Source organism: Phlebotomus argentipes, unplaced genomic scaffold, assembly GCF_947086385.1.
Source record: "Phlebotomus argentipes unplaced genomic scaffold, Phlebotomus argentipes genome assembly scaffold_18, whole genome shotgun sequence".
In the NCBI taxonomy this organism is placed as follows: domain Eukaryota; kingdom Metazoa; phylum Arthropoda; class Insecta; order Diptera; family Psychodidae; genus Phlebotomus; species Phlebotomus argentipes.
This window is the reverse complement of record NW_026776177.1, coordinates 3,602,571-3,622,495: the sequence shown is the minus strand read 5'-3', so window position 1 is coordinate 3,622,495 and position 19,925 is coordinate 3,602,571. Positions and strand designations below refer to the sequence as shown.

Sequence of the window (19,925 nt, the reverse complement as noted above, 5' to 3'; positions counted from 1 at the left end):
CTTAACACATAGTCTAGGTTCTGACAATGACGAATTTATTTTCCAGGATCACATCAATTAGGAATACGACATTCTCAGATTTTCCTGACTTGAGTCGAATCAATTTGTCGGGAAACCGTTTCACGACACCTTTCAGAGTGGATTTCTTCTCAGATCTGCTCTATCTTCAGGAGATCGGATTGGGAGACAATCCCTGGCGCTGTGACTGTAGGAATTATGAATTTCAAAAGTTTTTCAATTTCCTGGTGGAACCGCCATCGAAAGTATGCGATCTAGAAATTTCCGGGTATTTTGAAATGACAGAGAAAATTCCTTTCCAGATTTGGGACAAAAATCACCTGCGCTGCAACAGTCCTGACGATCTCTATGGGATTCCTTGGGATGTGGCTTGTTTTCACATTTGGTTCCCCAATGGATCGGGCATCGGGACCGCTGAGAAGATCTGGACAATCGTAATGGTGACGATTATTCTCTTCGCAGCCAGCGTGTGCATTGTGATGAGTGTGAAGAGATGCATCGAGGGGAGAAAGTTGACGGCGAGAGAGAGAGAAAGGGATGAATTCCTGGAACATCACAGGGATATGTAAGCATGATTGTTGAGTGTGAAAGCGGGCGATGTTCTAAGAGAAGGTTCCTTTTCAGTATCCGACAGAACAGGATGGCGATGGAGCAAGAGGCTCAGTTGAATGCTCCTGATCCTAGAGAGACTCGGCCGCCATGCTATGAAGATGCCATCTTGATGCCACGACTTGACGGGTCTTTTGCCTCTCTGAATGAGCTCAACATGCGGAGGGAGAAGCGCCGGAAGCTGGCTGGCAAGGAGGAAAACGGAGATGAGGCTGACGGCGTGATAACCAGAAGGAATCGCTGTCGCAGCGAAGAAGTCTTGTCTATGCGCGAGAGTCGAGTGGAAGATGGCCAGTCGCGGAGATCTCGCAGACAGAGGAGCACCATGAATCCGCCAGAGAGCATTGAAGTGGCCAGGAACACATTAATGCCACCGCCAACTTCTCCTCCGCCACCAACACCGCCAAGAGTGTCCGTCATCCGAGCGCAGGACAGTGAGTTGCACTATCACTCCGCCGAAGTGGTTAATCTGCACTTGACCACTGTGGAAATTGCGCCCAGGACTCCTGACGACGAGCCGGGCAATTCAGGCATGGCTGAGATAGAGAGGATCACGATGAGAACCCACAAGGATGACGACACGAGTCCTTACGCGAAGAGGAAGCAGAAGTACATGTCCACGTTCAAGGGCGACGAGGAGCCCGTGGCGAGCTCCTCCCAGTCTTCTGGCGACAAGATTCACGTGGTCGATGACTACTTCGCTCCGGCCGAGAAGGCGCGCAGCAGCGACGAGGAGAGCTTCTCGTCCTTCTCGCCCCTGGAAATTGAGGAGACGCACCGGCAAGTGCAGCCCGATGACAAGAGGGCAGAGGGTCAGAAGGCCAGGAGACCCACAGAGAGTGATTTGTGATCAGGCGAAGCCCTCCAATTTCATCCATCATACTATTTGTTGTGTTTTTCAGTTGGCAGTTACATTTCTTTGTGCTTTCTTTCCCCCTAGAAATTGAGTGTTTTTTAAATAAAATTTGTTCTAGTCTCTTAAATCTAAATCCATTTTATATAATTTATTAAACACTTGTAAGCACTTGAGATAGAAATAAATACGCGTTGCAAGACAGAATTACCCCGAATGCGTCTCTGTTTGAATTTGAATTTTGTGTCTCCGCTGAGAAACCTGTCAAGTGCGAAGCAGAGTTGAACGAATTCTAGTTAACCGATTCAGTGGGTAAATCATCGTTGATTGGGTGAGTTAATTAATATTCTCCTTGCAATTTGAAGATATTAGGCGCGCATCAATTAATTCCCCAATAAAACAACTCTTTATTATTCTCAAAGCCCGAAAATGAGATTGATTTATGAGGCATAAAATTGTGATTTACAATTTATTCATACTTGCCTATGCGAAAGACGAGAGGTCATTCTAATCTCTGGATAATCTGGTGATCTTGTTGAGAATTCTGGAGAGGTAATAATGCGGAAGTGAAGCACACGATTGTAAGACGTTAAATTGATATTTTATTTTTAAATAGTTTGTATACAATTTGAAGAATAATCACAATAAATTAACAGAAATAAAATGTAGACCATTTTATCGCGTTGAAATGATATATTATATATATTTTTAAAAATTGTTTCTCTGTCTCTCTGCTAAGAATATTTTCTATTTTAAATTGTAAATTACATTTACGCCTTTTTTCTAAACCATTTTATCGTGAAAATTTTATTACAAACACACAGAGGAAAAGAGTTTTATTTACAAATTATGTGCCTTTTCCTTTCTTTTCCTTTCCGTTTCTCTTTATCAATCCTAAACATTTATGAAATGACTTGATCATTTTTTTTTAAAGTTCATCTTTTATGCCTAAATTGTAAATTTACATAAAAACTATAAGTATATAAGTTTTGCTCAATTCAATGCCGACAATGTTTCTTTAATTCCTTACATTAAAAAAAAGTAAAAACCCCTCTTTTTGTGTGGTCCGTGGAAATTCCCTAAATTCTCCTCTGCGATTTTCCTCTCTTCCTATCGTTTCTGCTTTTGGAAAAATGATGCGTTTGTAGAAGATGATGCATAATTTACCTAAATATCACTCTTTGATCAGCTTTTATTATGTTGTGTAACTCTGAATGCGGGAATTGATCTTTTTCTTGGGCATTTTGGCACGCGCTCACTCACAAAAGAGGTCCTCATTTGAACACGGAAACACGCTGGGACGCGGCCGCTCAATTTGAACGGACCCTGGCCGCCCCCTGACTATTGAACATGCTCGCGCCTTGGGCTCGGACTATTGCTGGCCGCGAATTGGGCTGGTGTAGGGCGTCGTGATGATGTCGCCCGCGTTGGAGCGACTCCGTGTGACCAGCATTGGGGTTTTCGGCTTCGGCGTCTCCGTGAGCTTGATCTTCACCCTGCCCGTCTCCGGCGAGTACACTGGACTGTACCTCGCCAGCGCCGGACTCTTGGGCACGTACTTGTTGACATCTGGCTCTGGGCTGTCGTGCACCTCAGCCGGCTCTCCGTTGTGCAGATGCGGCGCCGCGTGATCCAAGCCGTTGGTCAGTGGCTGTTCGTTGTGATCTCTGGCAGCGGTGTCGTTATTATTCAGTCCGGGAGAACCGTCGTTATCGTAGAGACTCCTCCTGGGATTCTTCTCCTCCTCCTCAGTCGGAGGAGCCGAAGGAGTTTGAGCGTTGGGCACATTTTCCCTCTTCTGCACGGGTTCCTCCACCTTCTTCGGCGACGGTGGCCTCTGGTAGGTGTCAAGAGGCGCTGCAGTGTCCACCTTGTCCCCATTGATCGGCCGAGCGTAGTCAGATTTGTCTCTGTTGGGCATCAGCGGAGCACTCTCGGGATTGCCATTCTTCTGCACGGGTTTCCCCAAGAGTTTCTTATCCATCTCCAGCAATTCCTCACCACGAGGATTCTCGGCATCGGCTCGGTTGCGTCGGCTGCGCTTCTTCTTCCTCTGGACAATGATAAAGGCCACAAGTCCGACCAGAGCCACTCCCACAACCACCAAGAGAATGAACGTCGCTCTGTTCTCTTCCGCCTGTTCAGGCGTTTGCTCCGAGATCCTCACATCTGGACCCGTTGGACCCGCAGCCTTCGAAGGCGCAATCAAATCCTCACTGTCTGACGCCACACTCGGCTTCACGTCACTCGGTGGCAGAGCTTCAACATCTGACGCCTTGTCTGGCGGAGGCACAACATCATTGGCCGGCGTCACTTCATCCGGCTTGGGCACATTGCTGCCCGCGAAGATCCCCAGATCAGGGATTGTAGGTCTAGTCACTTCTTCATCGGGTTCCTGAATTGGTGGCGCGTGATCATCATCTTCTGCCGAGTCAAAGATATCATCAATAATTCCATCATGAGCAGAAATTATCGGCGGCAGAGCGATTGCTCCACTGCCAGATCCGTCATCGTAATTCTCATCGTCCTCATCCTCAGGAGACTCCGACGCCTCATCCACACCCAGCAATCGACCACCGACGCCAGATCCTTCAACAGACATCTCCACATGCACATCATCTCCGGATCCTGCATCGTCTTCGTCTTCTGACGGCTTCGCGTGATCATAGGGAAGATAATCTTGCTCAATATTGTCCTGCTCATCTCCATCATCTCCACTCGACACAGGAGCGTCTCCCATCATCAGCTCATTGTCGCCATCCATGGCGTCTCCCCAGATATTCCTCTCCCTGTCATCCTCGCAGATATCCGCCTGTCTCACTTGCAGCCACGACTTCCCCTTGAAGCGCAGCGGAGAGTGGCACTTCACCAGCTGATCCGTCCACACGTGACGCGCCTGGAGCCAATTCCGCACCTGCAGCGTCTCACACGTGCAGTTGATGCGATTTCCCGCCAATTCCAACTGCTTCAGATCCTTCAGACGCATCAGCGACATTGGCAAGTGAGTGATCTCGTTGTGTGTCAGATTGAGCACTTGCACGCGCACCGGGAGCTTCCCCAGTTTCCCGGATGTGATGCGATTGAAGCTGAGATTGAGCACAAGAATGCGCTTCGTGAGTCGATTCGCCTCGGACAGTCTGTTATTGGACAAGTCCAAGTGCGTCAGATTTTGCAGATTCTCCAGCTGATTCGTGAGTCTCACGATGCCCGCATTGGACAGATCCAGGCTGCCCACGGCAATGGGTCCCACTTCGGCGATGCCATCGGCACTGTGGCATCTCACGTGGCTGAATCTGTCGCCCGAATCGCTGGCTGGGGTGCAAATGCAGTCGGCGGGACACGAGGGAGTCGCAGATGATGTGGCGAGGAGGAGCAGGAACAGTCCTGCCTGGAGCAGCATCTTGAGGGGCTCTGGAAAGAGATAAGGAAATAGACCCGGTGAGACCTCCAACTGAGCGTGAAGAAGCGAATTGCAGCGAGAGGTTGATTGGCAAGACAAGGTCAATAAGCGTTGAAAATTGATGGAAATTAGTGGGAGAGATCAATGCTTTTTGTCACGCTCTTTCGCCTCGTGCCGCGCAAATTCAAATTCAAATTGGGGGAATTAAGATGTGGATTAGAATAGAGATTTCAGGATGAGAATATAGAACTTTCGAGTCACTGAAACATTGTGGAATCACTTTGTAAACTCTCGACATTATTTCATACCATTAAACCGCATCGCTGATTAAGATGATAATTTAATCTGGGTTATATTTCAGTGCCTTTTTTCGCAGTCATATATTCTGGTTTTGTCTCTATCTCCGCGCGATCTGTACACATAAATCTCCACCTATTTTCCATTTCATTTGCCAAGCTCGTGTATTTGCTCAGGTGATATTATTAATCGCTCAACATTAGTTTTTATTCCCAAAGTCTCTGTCACTTTCTGTGAACTTTTACAAATTCGCGTCTCCAACTGGTTTTTTTTTCATCTCTCTGCGATTCCACACATTTTGGCTGGATAGGAAATCATCTTCATAAAACCGAATTGTGTCAATTGAATAGCCATAAACATCTTACGATGGGAGGAAAATGAATTTGCGCAATAAAACTATCGTAGATTTTTATATTGTTATGAATGCAATCGCTTCTCAAGAGGGTGACCAAGTTGAGATACCAATCTTTCTCCATAGTAGAAATCCCGAGTGTCTGTGAAATGTACTTGAACTTTAATGACTCTCGCTGAGCCTTCAAAGAGAGAGAATCTCGCGGGTCTCACGTCAATTTTCCCAAATGCACATTCTCAGTGGCGAGAAAACAGAACCACAAGGCAATTCATTTGCTATAAAAATATTTTATTTACACTTCTCCATAGTAAACATCTAATTGTGAGCACATGTTGTGCCCAGTGAGAATTTTCATTGCACATTGGATTTTTCCCTATTGACGATGGCCATTAGTAAGGGGGAGATAATAATGCCTGACACTTCTATAACTGGAAGTTTTTAGATTGTTTCCACATTAATTCCCACATTATCATGAATATTTTAAGATTCCATAAGATATTTCTGTAAGAATCGACTTAAAAACGTCGTTTTTGGACATCTTTTCCGACCATAACCTTAAAATATAACTCAGAGATCTTCAAAAACTACGTTTCGAAGCTTTCTAGATCACTAAATCATCTCTTGTGAGTTGCCAATGAACGTAGAACTGCTGATTTAGAGTCAAAATGGTTCAAAAAGTTTCCTAAATGAACATTTTCCAAGTTCAAATGACTATTTTTGAGGTTATATTCGAGTTCAATACAATTTGCAGTGTTTCTTGGGCATCAAATGTTCGGAATAATGATGTTTATTGCATGTAAATTCTTAATTCTGCCAATGACAAGCAATCTTGGCGATTTTAGCATAAGAATTGATTTGTAATTTGTTACATAACCTAGTAAAAGATCTTTATGATTGATTTGGCGTGAAAATCGAAGACGATCCAAAGAATTGACACAATTTGTCAGTAAAATAAGCACACAGGAAAGAGAGATCGTAAGCTTTTGAACATTTCTGACTCTGTTATCTCCCCCTTGGGCATTGGTTGGGACAAATATTTGTTTATGGGAGTGCTTGAGGCAATGCAAATGCCAGTAAAATGCCCGATCACGCGATAAACGCTTCCTCAGAGCGTTCGGAATTAAATAATCCAGACAATGCGTGCACTTTCGGTCAAATCTAAGACGAAAGTGAAACTCTTTTATCACTTTTCCCCAAGACTACACTGTTAGAAATCAGAGTCTTCCTCATATTTCCCGCAGTGTTCATGCACGCGTGCAGAGACGCTCAAGGCCTGACGATTATCATAAATTGTAATTAGTAATTTCTCAGGAAAATCTCCCAAAAAATCTCAATCGAGATCTCACGCGACTGGCAATTTTGCCATGTGCAATAAATAACACAAGTAATTTCGACGTATTTGGTTATTTATCGTGCTGCAGACCTCGTGGCATCTTATATAATTTTATGACGTATTGTGTACGATTAAATTGCAGACGAAGGAACATTTCTCAATGGTAATATCTGTTATTCAAAATGATGGGGTCTCGCCAGACTTACACGCGATTTCAAGGTTGGATTGCTTGCGAAGACAATCAGCGCCACGGATTTTCCCCCGCGCTTTTTTGCGCTCTCTTCTCATCTCGTGCGACAAATTTGGCCCAGAAGCCCCAATTTGGCCTCCACATGGGATTCTCGTTAACAGATCAGTGCATTTTTCCAGCTAAGTCGAGAAACAAGAGCTGCTTGTGTGCGACATAATCCGAAAACCGAGTGAAGAGGAAGTGTTTTAGGGTTGCGTCTTATCACTTTTTTTGTGTGCTTGTGAACTTGAACTTTGCCTCTCACGAGCGCCAAAACTCCGCGCCTCATAAATTTTGTTAGCCGGCGGGATTTTCTCAATGAACCAATTATATTTTCATGATGATTTACACACGCATGTAATCATCATCGAGGAGGACGCGAAAATCGATCTTATGTACTCACGACAAAATGCCTTAATTGTTTAGTCAAGACAATCTTATAGCAAACTTATCAGTCATGGATTTAGTTTATCAACACTGAAATGATGATTTCGCTCGCTTTGGGAGGTTATCGCTATGTAAAAATAGCCGCCGATTGTGAAGTTTCTTGAGAAATCCAAAACATATGACTTGGAAAATCGCTGGCCTGTGATGTTGTCCGTCCGAAGAATTTGCAATTTTTAATCACTCTCCAATCTCATGGATACAAAATACACAAAGAGGACTTTGATCAATTTCATCGGCACTTTAATCGTCAATAAGAGTGTGTTTAATTTTCTCGATCATTGAACGTGATCTTGATCAATATTTGTGATCTATACAATTTGAGTATCGCATGTAATTTTACGGTTTTTCCCGCGACGAGAGGAAAACCTTCACAGCTGATCAGAAAACTCCCAACTCTATAGTATAGATTATAATGTAGCATGAGTGTGTGATAAAAAAGTCACACGATTGCTCACTATATAATGATCTTGTAATAAAGTTACCTGTTGTTTAGCGTCATTCGTCAGTGGTCGTCATTTAAAATTGCTCATGGATTAACTCTGGCCATCGCACAGAAAAAAAACACCCGACACACATCAGCTCAATGGGAGGTTTATATATTATATAACTTGTAAAGATTCTGTGTAAACAAATCTCCCCAAAAATTTGCTGTGCAATTTCCTAACCTTCATATCATCCCGAGAGAGAAAAAAAGGTGTGAAGAGACTGAATTTTTGTCAGTGTTTTCATCGTAAGAATTTCCGCCAGAAAGACACACTTTCTCATGACTCACCATGCAGAATATTCCCTTTTCCATGTCACACTAAAAATAGTTCAGTCACCAGATTAGATTAGGAGTGAAATCTGGAGGAAATATTTCATTTGGAGAGCGTGCCTCCCATTTCACGATGAGAAACTACTCGGTGACGCGCTTGATTGATATGCCAATGACTGTTGGACTTTTCTGGGCTTTTCCCTTGATTTTTCCCCAACAAACAAGAGTCGCTCACGCGGGTCTCACCGTGTCAAATTAGTGGATGTTTGTAAATAAATTTGTCTTGTCACAGCTCCAGACATCCACTTTAGTGAGAGAATTATTTGTTTCTCTGGAAATTTGAGAAGAATGAGAGAAAAATATTGTTTCCACTTTATGCATGGCAAAGGATCGAGTGTTTTTTTTCGTTCTCTAACATCGATGGATCGTGAAAATCCTCCCCTGGAGAACAACATTTCAAGTAGCAATGAATTCAATATGCCGCGAGGGAGTTATAAATAGAAGTAATTTAGCGAAGAAGTGGATGGTGGAGATCTTAAGAGAGAACACAGCGCCGAGTGGCAGTCATTTGATTCGAACATTCTTCATCGCCGTGGAGAATTAGAACTTTTCCGGCCAATAAATCAATTGTTTCTCTCTTATATCGCGCGCGCATTCGCAAAGATGACCTACAGCGTCATTGAGGGTGATACATAGCCCCATTTTCCTCATTATATTGCCCCATTACACAAGTTAAGCGATCGCACCGGGACGTGTGCGCGCGCGAAAAGCCCACCTAATCACAAAAGCGCACACGCTAAAATGCACATGGACACAGAGCGATGAGCTTTCGCCTCTGTGGCACATCATAATAATTAAATAAAATTAAATTTTGGAAGCCACACATGAATTCATGCCCGTGAAGATTTAATTAACAACGCCAATTGCGCGGACAAATGGCAAATTCTCAACACGACGCAGAGCAACCCTGGTGGATAACCTCGTCAACATCATCGCGCCTTATCACTGGAGCCGCGGGGCAAACGATATCAGTCTGGGAAGAAAAAAGACAACCGAGAAGATGCTAAACCTCATTTCCGATGCAAGTGTTTCAAATAGTGCGATCGCCTCATTTGCGAGCTGATAATTTATCATTCATAGAAGAGGACGGATTTCATGAAACGCGGTCAATTTTGCCGTGCAGAAATTAGCACAAGCGCAAATTGTGCTGGATGTGGGATTAATTGAGTGGCACAGTGCAGAAAGAATTACCATACCATCGTGAATTTGCTAATTTAGAGACACTCTCGATGGCGCGCTGGTCACACTTGACCACATGAAAATTGCAGAGACAAGTGGCGATTTGTGCACTCTCTTGCTTAATCTCGAGACTATATTGACCCGATATGAATGCACTGAACAACACAGCCTTCATTCAAATCTTGCGCAGCTGCTGAAAAGAATTCTGTTTGATAAAAATTACAATTATTTCATGGTGGGATAATGAAAATTTGGGATCGTTGCAGCTTTATTTTCATAACCATATTAAATAAGCTGTCAAAAATATGAATTTCATAAAAATTTATTTTCTGGGAAGGCAAGAAAAACCGAAAAATTATGTGAAAATCAAGAAAATTGTCAATAATGACATTTTCAGGTTTATTAGTACAAATTTATTGGATTTATCTTGTCAATTGTACACATTTCAATACACTAGATTGAGGTTATGTGTTTCCAGACATCCTTCAACCTTTTCCGAGGAATTTTTTTTTCATTTCTATAACATTTGCAAGTACATAAAAAATTATATTTGGATTCTCTTTATTGCTCACGCATTTTCTTCACGTTTGACAGCTGAAATTTATATTAAATAAACTCTTTACTGCATCTTGCAACGCCTTCTCGTTGCCATTAGAAATCTGTGAAAAGCGTAAAGTTGCAACGACTCGTTTGCTGGTTTACATTGAGGCAAATGATGCAGTTTTCTGATGACTCAGAAGTCAAGACAAGTGAATTTATCACACCTTTAGTCGACCTCTTGTGCGATGTCGATTGTTGCGTTGAAATTTGGGTTAATGTTGTGTCACTTTTTGCGATGTGCCTTAAAAGTCTCGGGCTTTGTCTCTTGCCAATTCACCATTTTTGCACAGTTTTTCTCTTTTTTCTTTCTCTCTCTTGATAGCCATCGTTAAAATTAAATTTACTTTTCCGCCAAAGCGTGTGTGTGCGCACTTTCAATTGCGGATGGAAAATGCAGGAGAGATAAAAGCCTTCGTTATCACTAGGCTGATGAATTAAGAGCACTCACCGCGGCGGGGTTTGCGTGTACAGAAGAACAGAGAGAGGAGAGAATCAAAAGGAGGACAACTACTTGAGTGAGTCTGTATCACAACAATTGAGACGAAATGGCAATAAATGCCCATTATCACATGTTATTAGCAATACTTTATCGCCATCATTTGTGCAGAAAAAGCGTCTCTGCATTGTTTATTTGCTCACGAGGCGCTTCAGAGTGATTTCTTTTGGCACAGCGTCAAGAGGAGGCGGCTCATTTTATAATTAAGTGAGGTGCTCGAGACATTGAACATGAATTTTCTTAATGAAAAACGCATTTAGTCCTATTACACAATTATTCAAATTTATACACACAGAAATGCTGGTCGCCAGACACCGCTTGACCCAGGAGAAGGTCTTCTGCGCCAAGAGAAACTTCGACGGACTCCCAGGAAAGGAAGTGATCGTTAGATTGTCTGGGGCAAAAAAAAGCCGCTCGCTGGCTTTCACTCTTTGATGATTTGGCGAATGTTGCCAAAAGTTTCCCCAGTGCTGGAGATTCGCCAATATCAGCGATAACACAAGAGGCAAAAAATTAACCATTCTATCCTTAATTGCAAATTTCTTCTCTCCGTATTATTCAACTGTCACCGTTTCTCAACTTCTCTTCGGCGGTTGCGATTCTCAATGGAACTCTGGTTATGCGGCTCGATCGTATGATCAGCGGCGCATTAGCTTTTTTCTCACTCGCCTTGGTCAGGTGGTCATGTAACTTCTTTCAGAGCTAATTACATCACTCCATCCAGCTCAACACTTAGACAGAGTGTCTGCAAGAATAACGGATGACCACCGGCGAGGTTGCAATTGTTAGAATGCGCGCGCGACTTTCCATCACACTTGCCAACATTAATTAAAGTTGTGCGGATTGCAGAACTTGTACAATTGGCGAGAAGAATGCATGAATGCAGGGCAAGAAAAAGCGACAAGACAAGAGTGTGAGGAAAGAAAAATCGTACGATGCATTGGCAAGAGAGTGAAATTTTCCAAACACGACCATATAAAATTGTCTTCTCTTTTTGCACATCAACACTATAGAAGGTCATTTTGGGTGAAATTTTTGACACCAACAACATGAGGAGTTTCCTAACGTTTCTGTGCTCTAAATTCAATTTACCTCCAAATATTCTTATCACCTCCACTGATACTGGCTGAACTTACGCAATGTTTTTCAGTATCTTTCCCAAGTGATTTCGTGTGACTGATTTTTTTTTCTGTATTTGATAAACAATTTTCGTCGTTTTTCCAAAAACGCCTGAAGCACGAACAGGTCTTTTGCAATTTAACAAGATCTCTACACACAATTCTCTATCACATGAGCAATTTTAGAATTATCTCCTCATCATCGTGACGACGTTGGAGAATTGATTATGCATTATGTAAAGTAATTAGCAGTCTGAGCCCCGGAGATATTTGCTCAAGACATTTCTTTCTTTTTTTTCCACACACAAAAAAAAAACATCACTCTCACCTCGTTAAGAAATTGTCACATTGCGAATGTGAATTAATTTATTGTGGACAAAAATAGACTTTTCTGAGCCTTCGCAACACCCCAGAAAAATACACACTTAAACTCTTCAGTCGGTAGAATGTAAGATCAATTTTTTCTGTACTTTTCTCTCTCTCACTCTCTCAAGACACAAAAATTGCTTTGGGGTTGAAAGTCATGCCAAAAATGTGGTTATTTCGCGAAGAAATTGCTGTGCACGGCGTGAGTGAATTATGGAGGATCTTTCGAGGTCAATTCAATTGAATTTTCGGTGATCTCTCTTTTCTGAGATGATCGCGCGCGCAGTTGAGATCACCCGATATATTATTTTCTGTGTCATTGTCAATGACTTACCGGCGATCATGCGAGAAAACACGCTAAACTGTGCAAACGCCGCATCTCTCATTCGGGGATTGTGGTGAATTGAATTGCAAGTTGATCGCACGAGCCATGGGAATCCACTCTAGAGCATTCCCAGACGTATTGGCAATTAAAGTGGAGTAATTTCCATGCAATTTCCGTGTATAAAGGCTTAAGTGCGCCGGTCCAGCGGCGCAGCTTTCCCGGCGAGAGCCATGGAAATCGCGAATCTAATGCGACTTGGATGATAAATCGGTGAGACCAGAGCCGGTCTCTCTCTGCGCCTGGCCATCAAACCGGATGGCGTGCTGGCCAGAAATGTAGGTGAGATCAGTACCAAGTTCACTTGCAAAGTGACGCACTCGCAGAGTTTGCGATAGCACAGCCACAATACACTCGCTGACAAAATTCAACACACGTCCGCCAGTTTGTTTGGACTGAGCGCTCGCGGTGTGACGTCAAAGAAACCACACATTGGAGGTGTTTTTTTCTCGGAATCAAGAGTAATAACGTAAAATCACCTTCTCAAATTTCCAGCTTATCTCTCGCTTCTCGCGAGCATGATTTGAATGCAAGAAAAGTGGCGAAATCCTAATGATGATTTGGTCTTAAGACATGAGATAAGGCAATCCACTTAGCAACGGGACAGACAATGTACGAAAGCCACCCAGTGCATCAATAATCGTGCCACTGTGTGTATTCAGTGGAGAAATGGTGTGAATTCTGAGTGTCGCCGCCGACCAACTGTTGATTCAGTCGCGATCTGAAGGCAAAAATGTCGATTGCAGAGAGAGAGAGAGAAAAAGATCCAGTAAAAAGTGCGAATATCGCGAATAGTGCGTAGGAGGTGTTTTCTCAAACAAGATCACAAATGCAGAGAAACTGCTAAGACAGTCATTGGTCGCCGGATTGGATCACCCAAACGTCTTCTTGCACTCGCGAAGAAGGTGCAGAAAAGTGGGACTCATTTCCACGGAAAAAACTCTGGGTGTATTTTTATCAGGAGAGCCACTCTGCGCGATTACATCACTGTCGAATTCATGTACTCTTTGTCTCACTCATCAATCAATTCCCCCTTCGCGGCTCTGGCCGCCTTATCGTATTTACTCGCTCAACACTGATAACGTGTTTTTTTCCGTGGGGCCTCTCTTGACGCCAAATGGCTGGAAAAAGTTGCGCCCGTGACTCGCGCGGGACACTCAAATGGGATGAATGGTTTTGTGATGTTCTCAACGGCAAAAAAGACCTTCACATAGTAGTCATTACAGAGTGGTGATTGATGAAAATCAATCTTTGACATCAACTTGAACTGCGACTGTGTTATTAGCCACTAAAACATTGTACTTAAGTCTGCCTTTACCTCGCAATTTGACTCCCAAAGTCACACTTCTGTTACTCCAATTATCCCGACTGTGAGTGCGAGAAATTCCAAAAATTGCACGCACGGCACTCTCTTTCCCAAAATGACCCTCCACGTAATCACTCCGAGTGATCTTCAGGCCGCAAGAGGTCTTTCCCAACTCTCTGGGCTGGTTGTATGAAATTCTGCACTCGCGATCCACCGACTTCTTCAGCCGCGCCAACACTGCTCACTTTCGCCAACTCGCAACGAGCGTGTACTGCTTTTTGCCAAAAGCTCCACTGAGCCTAATCTTATCACACTGCTTTTCGTGCTGAATTCACCTGGCAGCCGCACTCTTTGACTCACGAGTGCCTCATACGTATTTCCTCTCAAATTTCCACCTAATGTGCGATGAGTTACTCCACGGAATGTGGAGTGATCTCTGCTATATGCGCGATTCACAGTGTCACTCACCAGGAGAATGCTGGGCATTTCACTCACCAAGTCGACACGTACAATCGCAGCGAATAGCGCACGCCTTATCACTATTTCAACATAAAAATGTTACACAGTTGCTCTCCACCAACACACTATTGTGCTGATAACAATTTATGAGGTGCGTCGATGTAATACAGAAACTACCCATCTGATAATGAGTTGCGGCAAAAGGTTGGAATATTGCGAATTCAGAGGATATTCACATGTAATGGAGAGGATCACATGCCCAGAGTTGAGGCGAAGGAACCCCAAGTGTGTATAATTGTCTGAAAGCAGTCGCGCAAAGACGCAAGAATTCCATATCATTTATCAAATATTGATTTTTCCAGCGAATGAGAAGATATATATTTTATGCTTTTTTAATACAAACATTTGCACAGCAATCTGAAATTAAATACCGGCTATTTATGGCGACTAATTTCACATGATAACAACCGCACAATTTTTCTTTCCTACAAAGAAGAACATCTTCACACGGTGCATTTTATCCTGGGTGCCGAATGTCTTAATTAGAAAAAGCGTGATGTTCATTATTATTATTTGTGTAATGAGTGTGTTTAATTGTGAGGAAATACCATAAAAATTCTAAAAACCTGTGCGCCTTTATAGACTTGCTCTTTAATAGTGCTGGACAATAAATTCCCTACCTTAAATAGTATTATGATGAAAAATTAATTTTCTGTTGGCATTGCGCGACCAGAGAGACATTTCTCAACGGAAGCTCAGAGATGGAATAAATAATCCAAAATCACCGTCAACACGGCGGAATGTTATGAAAAATGATCTCGGGAAGAGTCACAGGAATAATTATTTTAAATTCCTTACAAGTGGAACCAATCCAAATTAGTGTTGTGGACGATATTATGCAAATGCCTAACATGAGAAGAGTCCCATCGAGAAAATATAATACTAATCATGCTTTCATGTTTTCACTTCCAGCACAACCTGTCCCGCTGAAAGTCTCCCAATAACTCTTCAATCTTTATTCCCATGCTTGGTGTCTCAATCGACAGGAAGACTGATGATATGGGCTTTTGTTGTTCCAACTCGAAATTCCCTAAATTTCATGTGCCTCGTGAGCCACGGGGCGAAGAAGTGAATTAGTGGATATTGCCACAAATTATGCAAACTGTCGCAATTGTCAAATTGCTAAGGATGAGCGTGCGCAATAAATTATATTTGCAAATTTCAACACATATCAAGATTACTATCTCACCGAGATAAGACCAAAATCAAGAGCAATCTAATCGTGGCCGTCAATTGTCTGTTGTGCACACCAATTCGCCCACACTGTGAAAAAAACGTGAGTGCAAGATCGCGACGCGGTTAATGGATATTAAAGAAAAAATTGACAATACGAATGCTGTAATGTCGACAAAGCTTGATAAACGTACAACTTCGTAAGCTCCGCCTTCTCTCATGCTCCGCCTACCGAGAAATTCAAACTTTCTCACAAATTCATCACACCATTTTTCTCCGTGTTCAATTTCAACTAACTGAAGAAGCATTCACGGCAAATTCTCAAATTGACGCCCAAGAAGATGATCATAAATTTTAATGTTTAATTGGTTTGTTCCACACTCGCAGCATCGCCCAAATCTTGGTGGGTATTTAAGGAGAAACAAGTGAGAAAGAAATGCGTCTTTTGTGTACTCAACGCAAGAATGGAACGCTATTCAGCCAACAGACACACGTGAAGGGAATTATAATATAAATGTTTTTCCATACTTTTCCCTTTCTCAGGGAAGATACATGATGATTCCGTGGAGAGATTTGTCTATGCGAGGCTCTTCTCAGGGTATCTCTCTTGTTTCCTTTCTTCCCTTGACATTGTATTCAAATATGAGGCATTCTTTGGCATTTTTCTATCTCTGAAAGAGTTGCCTTGATAAAACAAGTTCGTCACTGATTATCTTGTTGGTGGTTTTGGAAGGGAAATTCAAGTGGAGGAATTTTTATTTTTCCTCTCGACAACAAACCATAAAGAAATTCTCTCTACGCGACCCCACGCACGATTATTAATATTTAATTAGTGGAATTCACTCTCATGTGCACACGATATATATTTCTTCCTTTTTATACCCGAAAAAAAAATACAGCAGATAACAAGACTTGAGTGGTTCTTGTGCTTTGGAGTTTCATAGAAAAGAAGACCGAATTGAAATTCAAATTTTTCGTCGGAAAAATGACGCATTCCATTTGCAAATGACATCATAATGCCGATAGTGAATTGAGTGGTTATACTATAAATATTTATGCGCTCTCTTCGGCTATCATAATTGCCTTTTTGGAATTACGGGACACTCTTTGGAAGCCAGGACTGGTCTCTCTGTTCCAAGTCTACTCAGATACTTGACACCATTTCTCCACAGCTTGTGCATAAAAATGAATAAAGAGAGCTTCAAAGCAATTGTGCAATGCAAAAACCCGACTTATGGACAGCATTGCGATAAAAGCGCGATATTAAAAATTGAACACTGCACTGAGTGAATATAATTAAAAAATCACAGAAATAATCCATCAGAACTCATAGTTTATGTGATTTTTCTCTCTCTCTCTCTCTTTCCACTCAATTCAATTTCGTTTGGATATGTAATAAAAGGCACCATTTAGCTCAATTACATTTCTACTCAGCATGACGCACAGCAATATTCCAAAGCAATTTCTGGTTGGCTTTTCAACATGTCTTTTTGGGATTATCTCGACCGGTGTTGTGCATGGATGTTTTCTTGCAAAAATCGGCTATTCATTCTCATTTTTCTGCCATGCGGCCTTTTTTTTCACCACCAACTCTATTTACCTCCAATTGACACACTTCTACCTTCGCGAATTTCGCCTCTCATAGAGGCTTTTTTTCCTCTTCTTCTTCTTGCCCAGCTCGCGCACCGCCCAAGAGAGGTCAAGATTTAGGTGAGGCCAGAGCGTGAAAATTTCAAACTTTTCACAACTGTGCACATGTGGACGAATTGTGATAATTAAATTATTGTCATTTCCTGACACTCTAAATTTTTAATAGTTCATAAAGTATTTCACATAATCATTTCACTCTTTTTTTCTGTAAATTTCATTAAAACCTCCCGCGGCACAAGGTCAGATAAATTTGAACATACTTTGAGATGAATCAGAGGAGAAAAAAGAATCACAGTGACTCTCTGGTGAGAGATTTTTTCCTCAAAAAGCGCGTATTTGTGATTGCAGGTCTAATTGATAATTGATTTCTGATGCGTTGATACGACCGCGTGACATTTCCGCGAGAATTTGATGAAAAAGGTGGGCAAAAGTGTGATAAGAAGTGGTTGTGCAGTGGTGTTAATTAAAATACCTTATCAGCTGTCTGTCTTGCTTGCGACAAGGCGGCCGCTGTTGAAATTGCAAATTTCTTCAGTAAATAATCCAAATGTTGTCACTTGTCCAAATAACCACCATTTAGCTGCCTTTCCTGTTCAATCATCACTCACTTCGCCTCTATACTATTCTATTCTTTCCCTCTCAAGCCACTAGACTCGATAAATCTCCGCTGGCTTTCGCTCCTCCGCCCCGTCTCAAGTCTTTGGTTTGGGTTGAAGAGGCGCAGAGGAAAAAAAACGTATATTGAATAGGAGAGAAACAGTGGGAAATGTGAAAGAAGTTCCGAAGAGAGAGAGAACCCAGTGAATCTCTGCGGCACTATTTCACCGTTCAAGTGCTTCACACCAACTGACTGGGTCCGGATTCCCGCGCCACTGGGCCGCTCATGCGACAAGCAACAGTCCCCGCGAGAAGCACGCCAACAGCATCGCCGATCGATCGGGCGATCGCGATCGAGAGCCCCACTTGTTGGACGTTCGCCGCGCGAATGGGCGCCGCGACAGGGATTAGCCCCAATTAAGCCACGTGAAGGGTGTCTTTTCCGCCTTTCGTGCTGCACGCCATCCAGTTCCGATCCCCGGCGCTGCGACTCATATTTTTAGAGTGATCGCAACTGATTAAGAAATGTCGGGAAAAATGTATCTCACTCGTAAAATTAGATTGACATTCACTCTCTTAGCATTGCAAGAAACGATGGCAACACACACTCAACATGTTTTCCACGACTTTTTTATAATCCTCTTCACTGAAACTTTTTACTTACGCTGACTTGCTTCATCCTCACCACCTCCGACGCCCCTTCGCGCTCAGGCCGCAGTGAATCGATGATTTATTTTCGTGTCACAAATATATTCCTCAGGGATTTTCACTCTCCGCATTGGATTCCTTGTTGCACCGCAACTCTCTTCTGATGATCTACGTGACTAAAATTTCAGGCGCAGCACCGGTAATGACACATTCGTCTATCAGTCGCCCGATGTTTCCTTTCCTATTTGTCAACAGCCATTCATCGCATTCATATTTATAGAAAAATTCATATTGTCTATTTTTCATGGGAATTATGAGAATCGTGTCTTCTCCTTGATCGGGATCTTCTTATTCTTAAGGCTCAACAATCTTTGGGAAACATTAACTCAATTTGTTCAAAAATACAAAACCTACAATGCAATTTATCCAGAGATATTTTGGCTAATTTACGGTTTCAAGTGTTAAATTACCATTGGATTTTAGATGTCCCTAAATTTTATAATAAAAATAATGAGAAAAAAGGTATTTCTTAGGTCAATTTTCCTTCTGGTGCTAAAAATTCGAAACACATTTCAATTTTCGAGACATTTACCTTAAGACAAAAAGTGATCAGAATTTTATGATCTTTCAAATGGTGTTGAGATCATTGCGATATCTTAATTCAGAGCCACGAAATTCAAAACTGTAGAGAAATTTGCAAAAATTTAATTAAGACACTGCATATTTCGCAAAATTCATGTTTTAACCATACAATTGCTTCGGATAACCTCATTAAATCATGAGTTTGGAATATCTAGAAGGCATTCATATCAATTGTAGAATAGGTGTCCTAAACTTATTTTCGCTACTGTACATATATATGCTTATGTGTTAATATTTGCAGCAAAATCATTATCTTTCGGTAGTTAAACTTGCGCAAAAAATCATTTAAGACGAGTATGAAGAGAGTTTAGGTGAAGAAACATCAAGAACATTTCATTTCCAGATTCTCCTGAAAATTATACTTGCTAATTTAATTCAGCTGGAGACAAGAAACGGAAGAGTGAATGTACAAACATTTCACATATTACACGCCCTTTAAGCTCCCAGAAAGCTTTGCGTTTTCCCAACAAAATTGCCCACCTTTCGGCGCCACTTGAGTGTGACTTTCAAACGTGAACGTGTTATAATTTATTTATTAGCCAATTGAGGAAATATGGAAAACCGTAGTGTGGTGCTTTTTGCAAAATTGTGAAACAGTGATATTAGAATTCTTTCACGCCATTATCTCGCAAATCAATCTGATGATCTGCGCTGGCTCTTGAGTTGCCCGGAAAATCCCCACGATCGTCACTGATGATGATGCGGAGCCGCGAACGCACCCTTTTTTCCTCCTCATGACCCGCGAGAGGACTGAGCGCCAGACAATAGGTTGAGGAAATACCGAGATGGCCAAAAATAGAGTCAAGCTGGGATTCTATGCTCACGGAGAACGAATTCTCCATTCGCTTGAGCATGGAATTTGTTTATGTGATCTCTTCTGTTTGCCGCTGTGTTTGT

At 42.3% G+C, this 19,925-nt stretch overlaps 3 protein-coding genes across 4 annotated transcripts in view; 2 read left to right on the top strand and 1 right to left on the bottom strand.

The window, feature by feature from the left end:
- Window positions 1–19,925, top strand: part of LOC132260957 (uncharacterized) — a 30,820-nt gene that overhangs the window by 1,283 nt on the left and 9,612 nt on the right. Inside the window, exons 2-8 of the mRNA XM_059759392.1 lie at window positions 47–583; window positions 643–1,466; window positions 2,884–3,320; window positions 3,379–3,846; window positions 3,947–4,232; window positions 4,285–4,808; window positions 17,891–18,171. Of these exons, the coding sequence (XP_059615375.1) occupies window positions 47–583; window positions 643–1,466; window positions 2,884–3,320; window positions 3,379–3,846; window positions 3,947–4,232; window positions 4,285–4,808; window positions 17,891–18,171 (3,357 nt within the window). The remainder of the gene's footprint in view (window positions 1–46; window positions 584–642; window positions 1,467–2,883; window positions 3,321–3,378; window positions 3,847–3,946; window positions 4,233–4,284; window positions 4,809–17,890; window positions 18,172–19,925) is intronic.
- On the top strand, window positions 9–1,682 carry LOC132260700 (nuclear receptor corepressor 2-like). The gene is made up of 3 exons (XM_059759005.1): window positions 9–263; window positions 321–583; window positions 643–1,682. Exons 1-3 carry the CDS (start codon window positions 27–29, stop codon window positions 1,475–1,477), a joined length of 1,335 nt encoding a protein of 444 aa, XP_059614988.1. The 5' UTR covers window positions 9–26; the 3' UTR covers window positions 1,478–1,682.
- Window positions 2,066–17,987, bottom strand: LOC132260699 (protein windpipe). Of its 2 annotated transcripts, none has more exons than XM_059759003.1 (2): window positions 17,614–17,987; window positions 2,066–4,891 (listed from the first exon to the last, which is right to left on the bottom strand). In XM_059759003.1, exon 2 carries the CDS (start codon window positions 4,878–4,880, stop codon window positions 2,853–2,855), a length of 2,028 nt encoding a protein of 675 aa, XP_059614986.1. In that variant the 5' UTR covers window positions 4,881–4,891; window positions 17,614–17,987; the 3' UTR covers window positions 2,066–2,852. The 2 variants fall into 2 exon arrangements, with proteins under 2 accessions (XP_059614986.1, XP_059614987.1); XM_059759004.1 differs by lacking the exon at window positions 17,614–17,987 and adding an exon at window positions 13,812–14,127.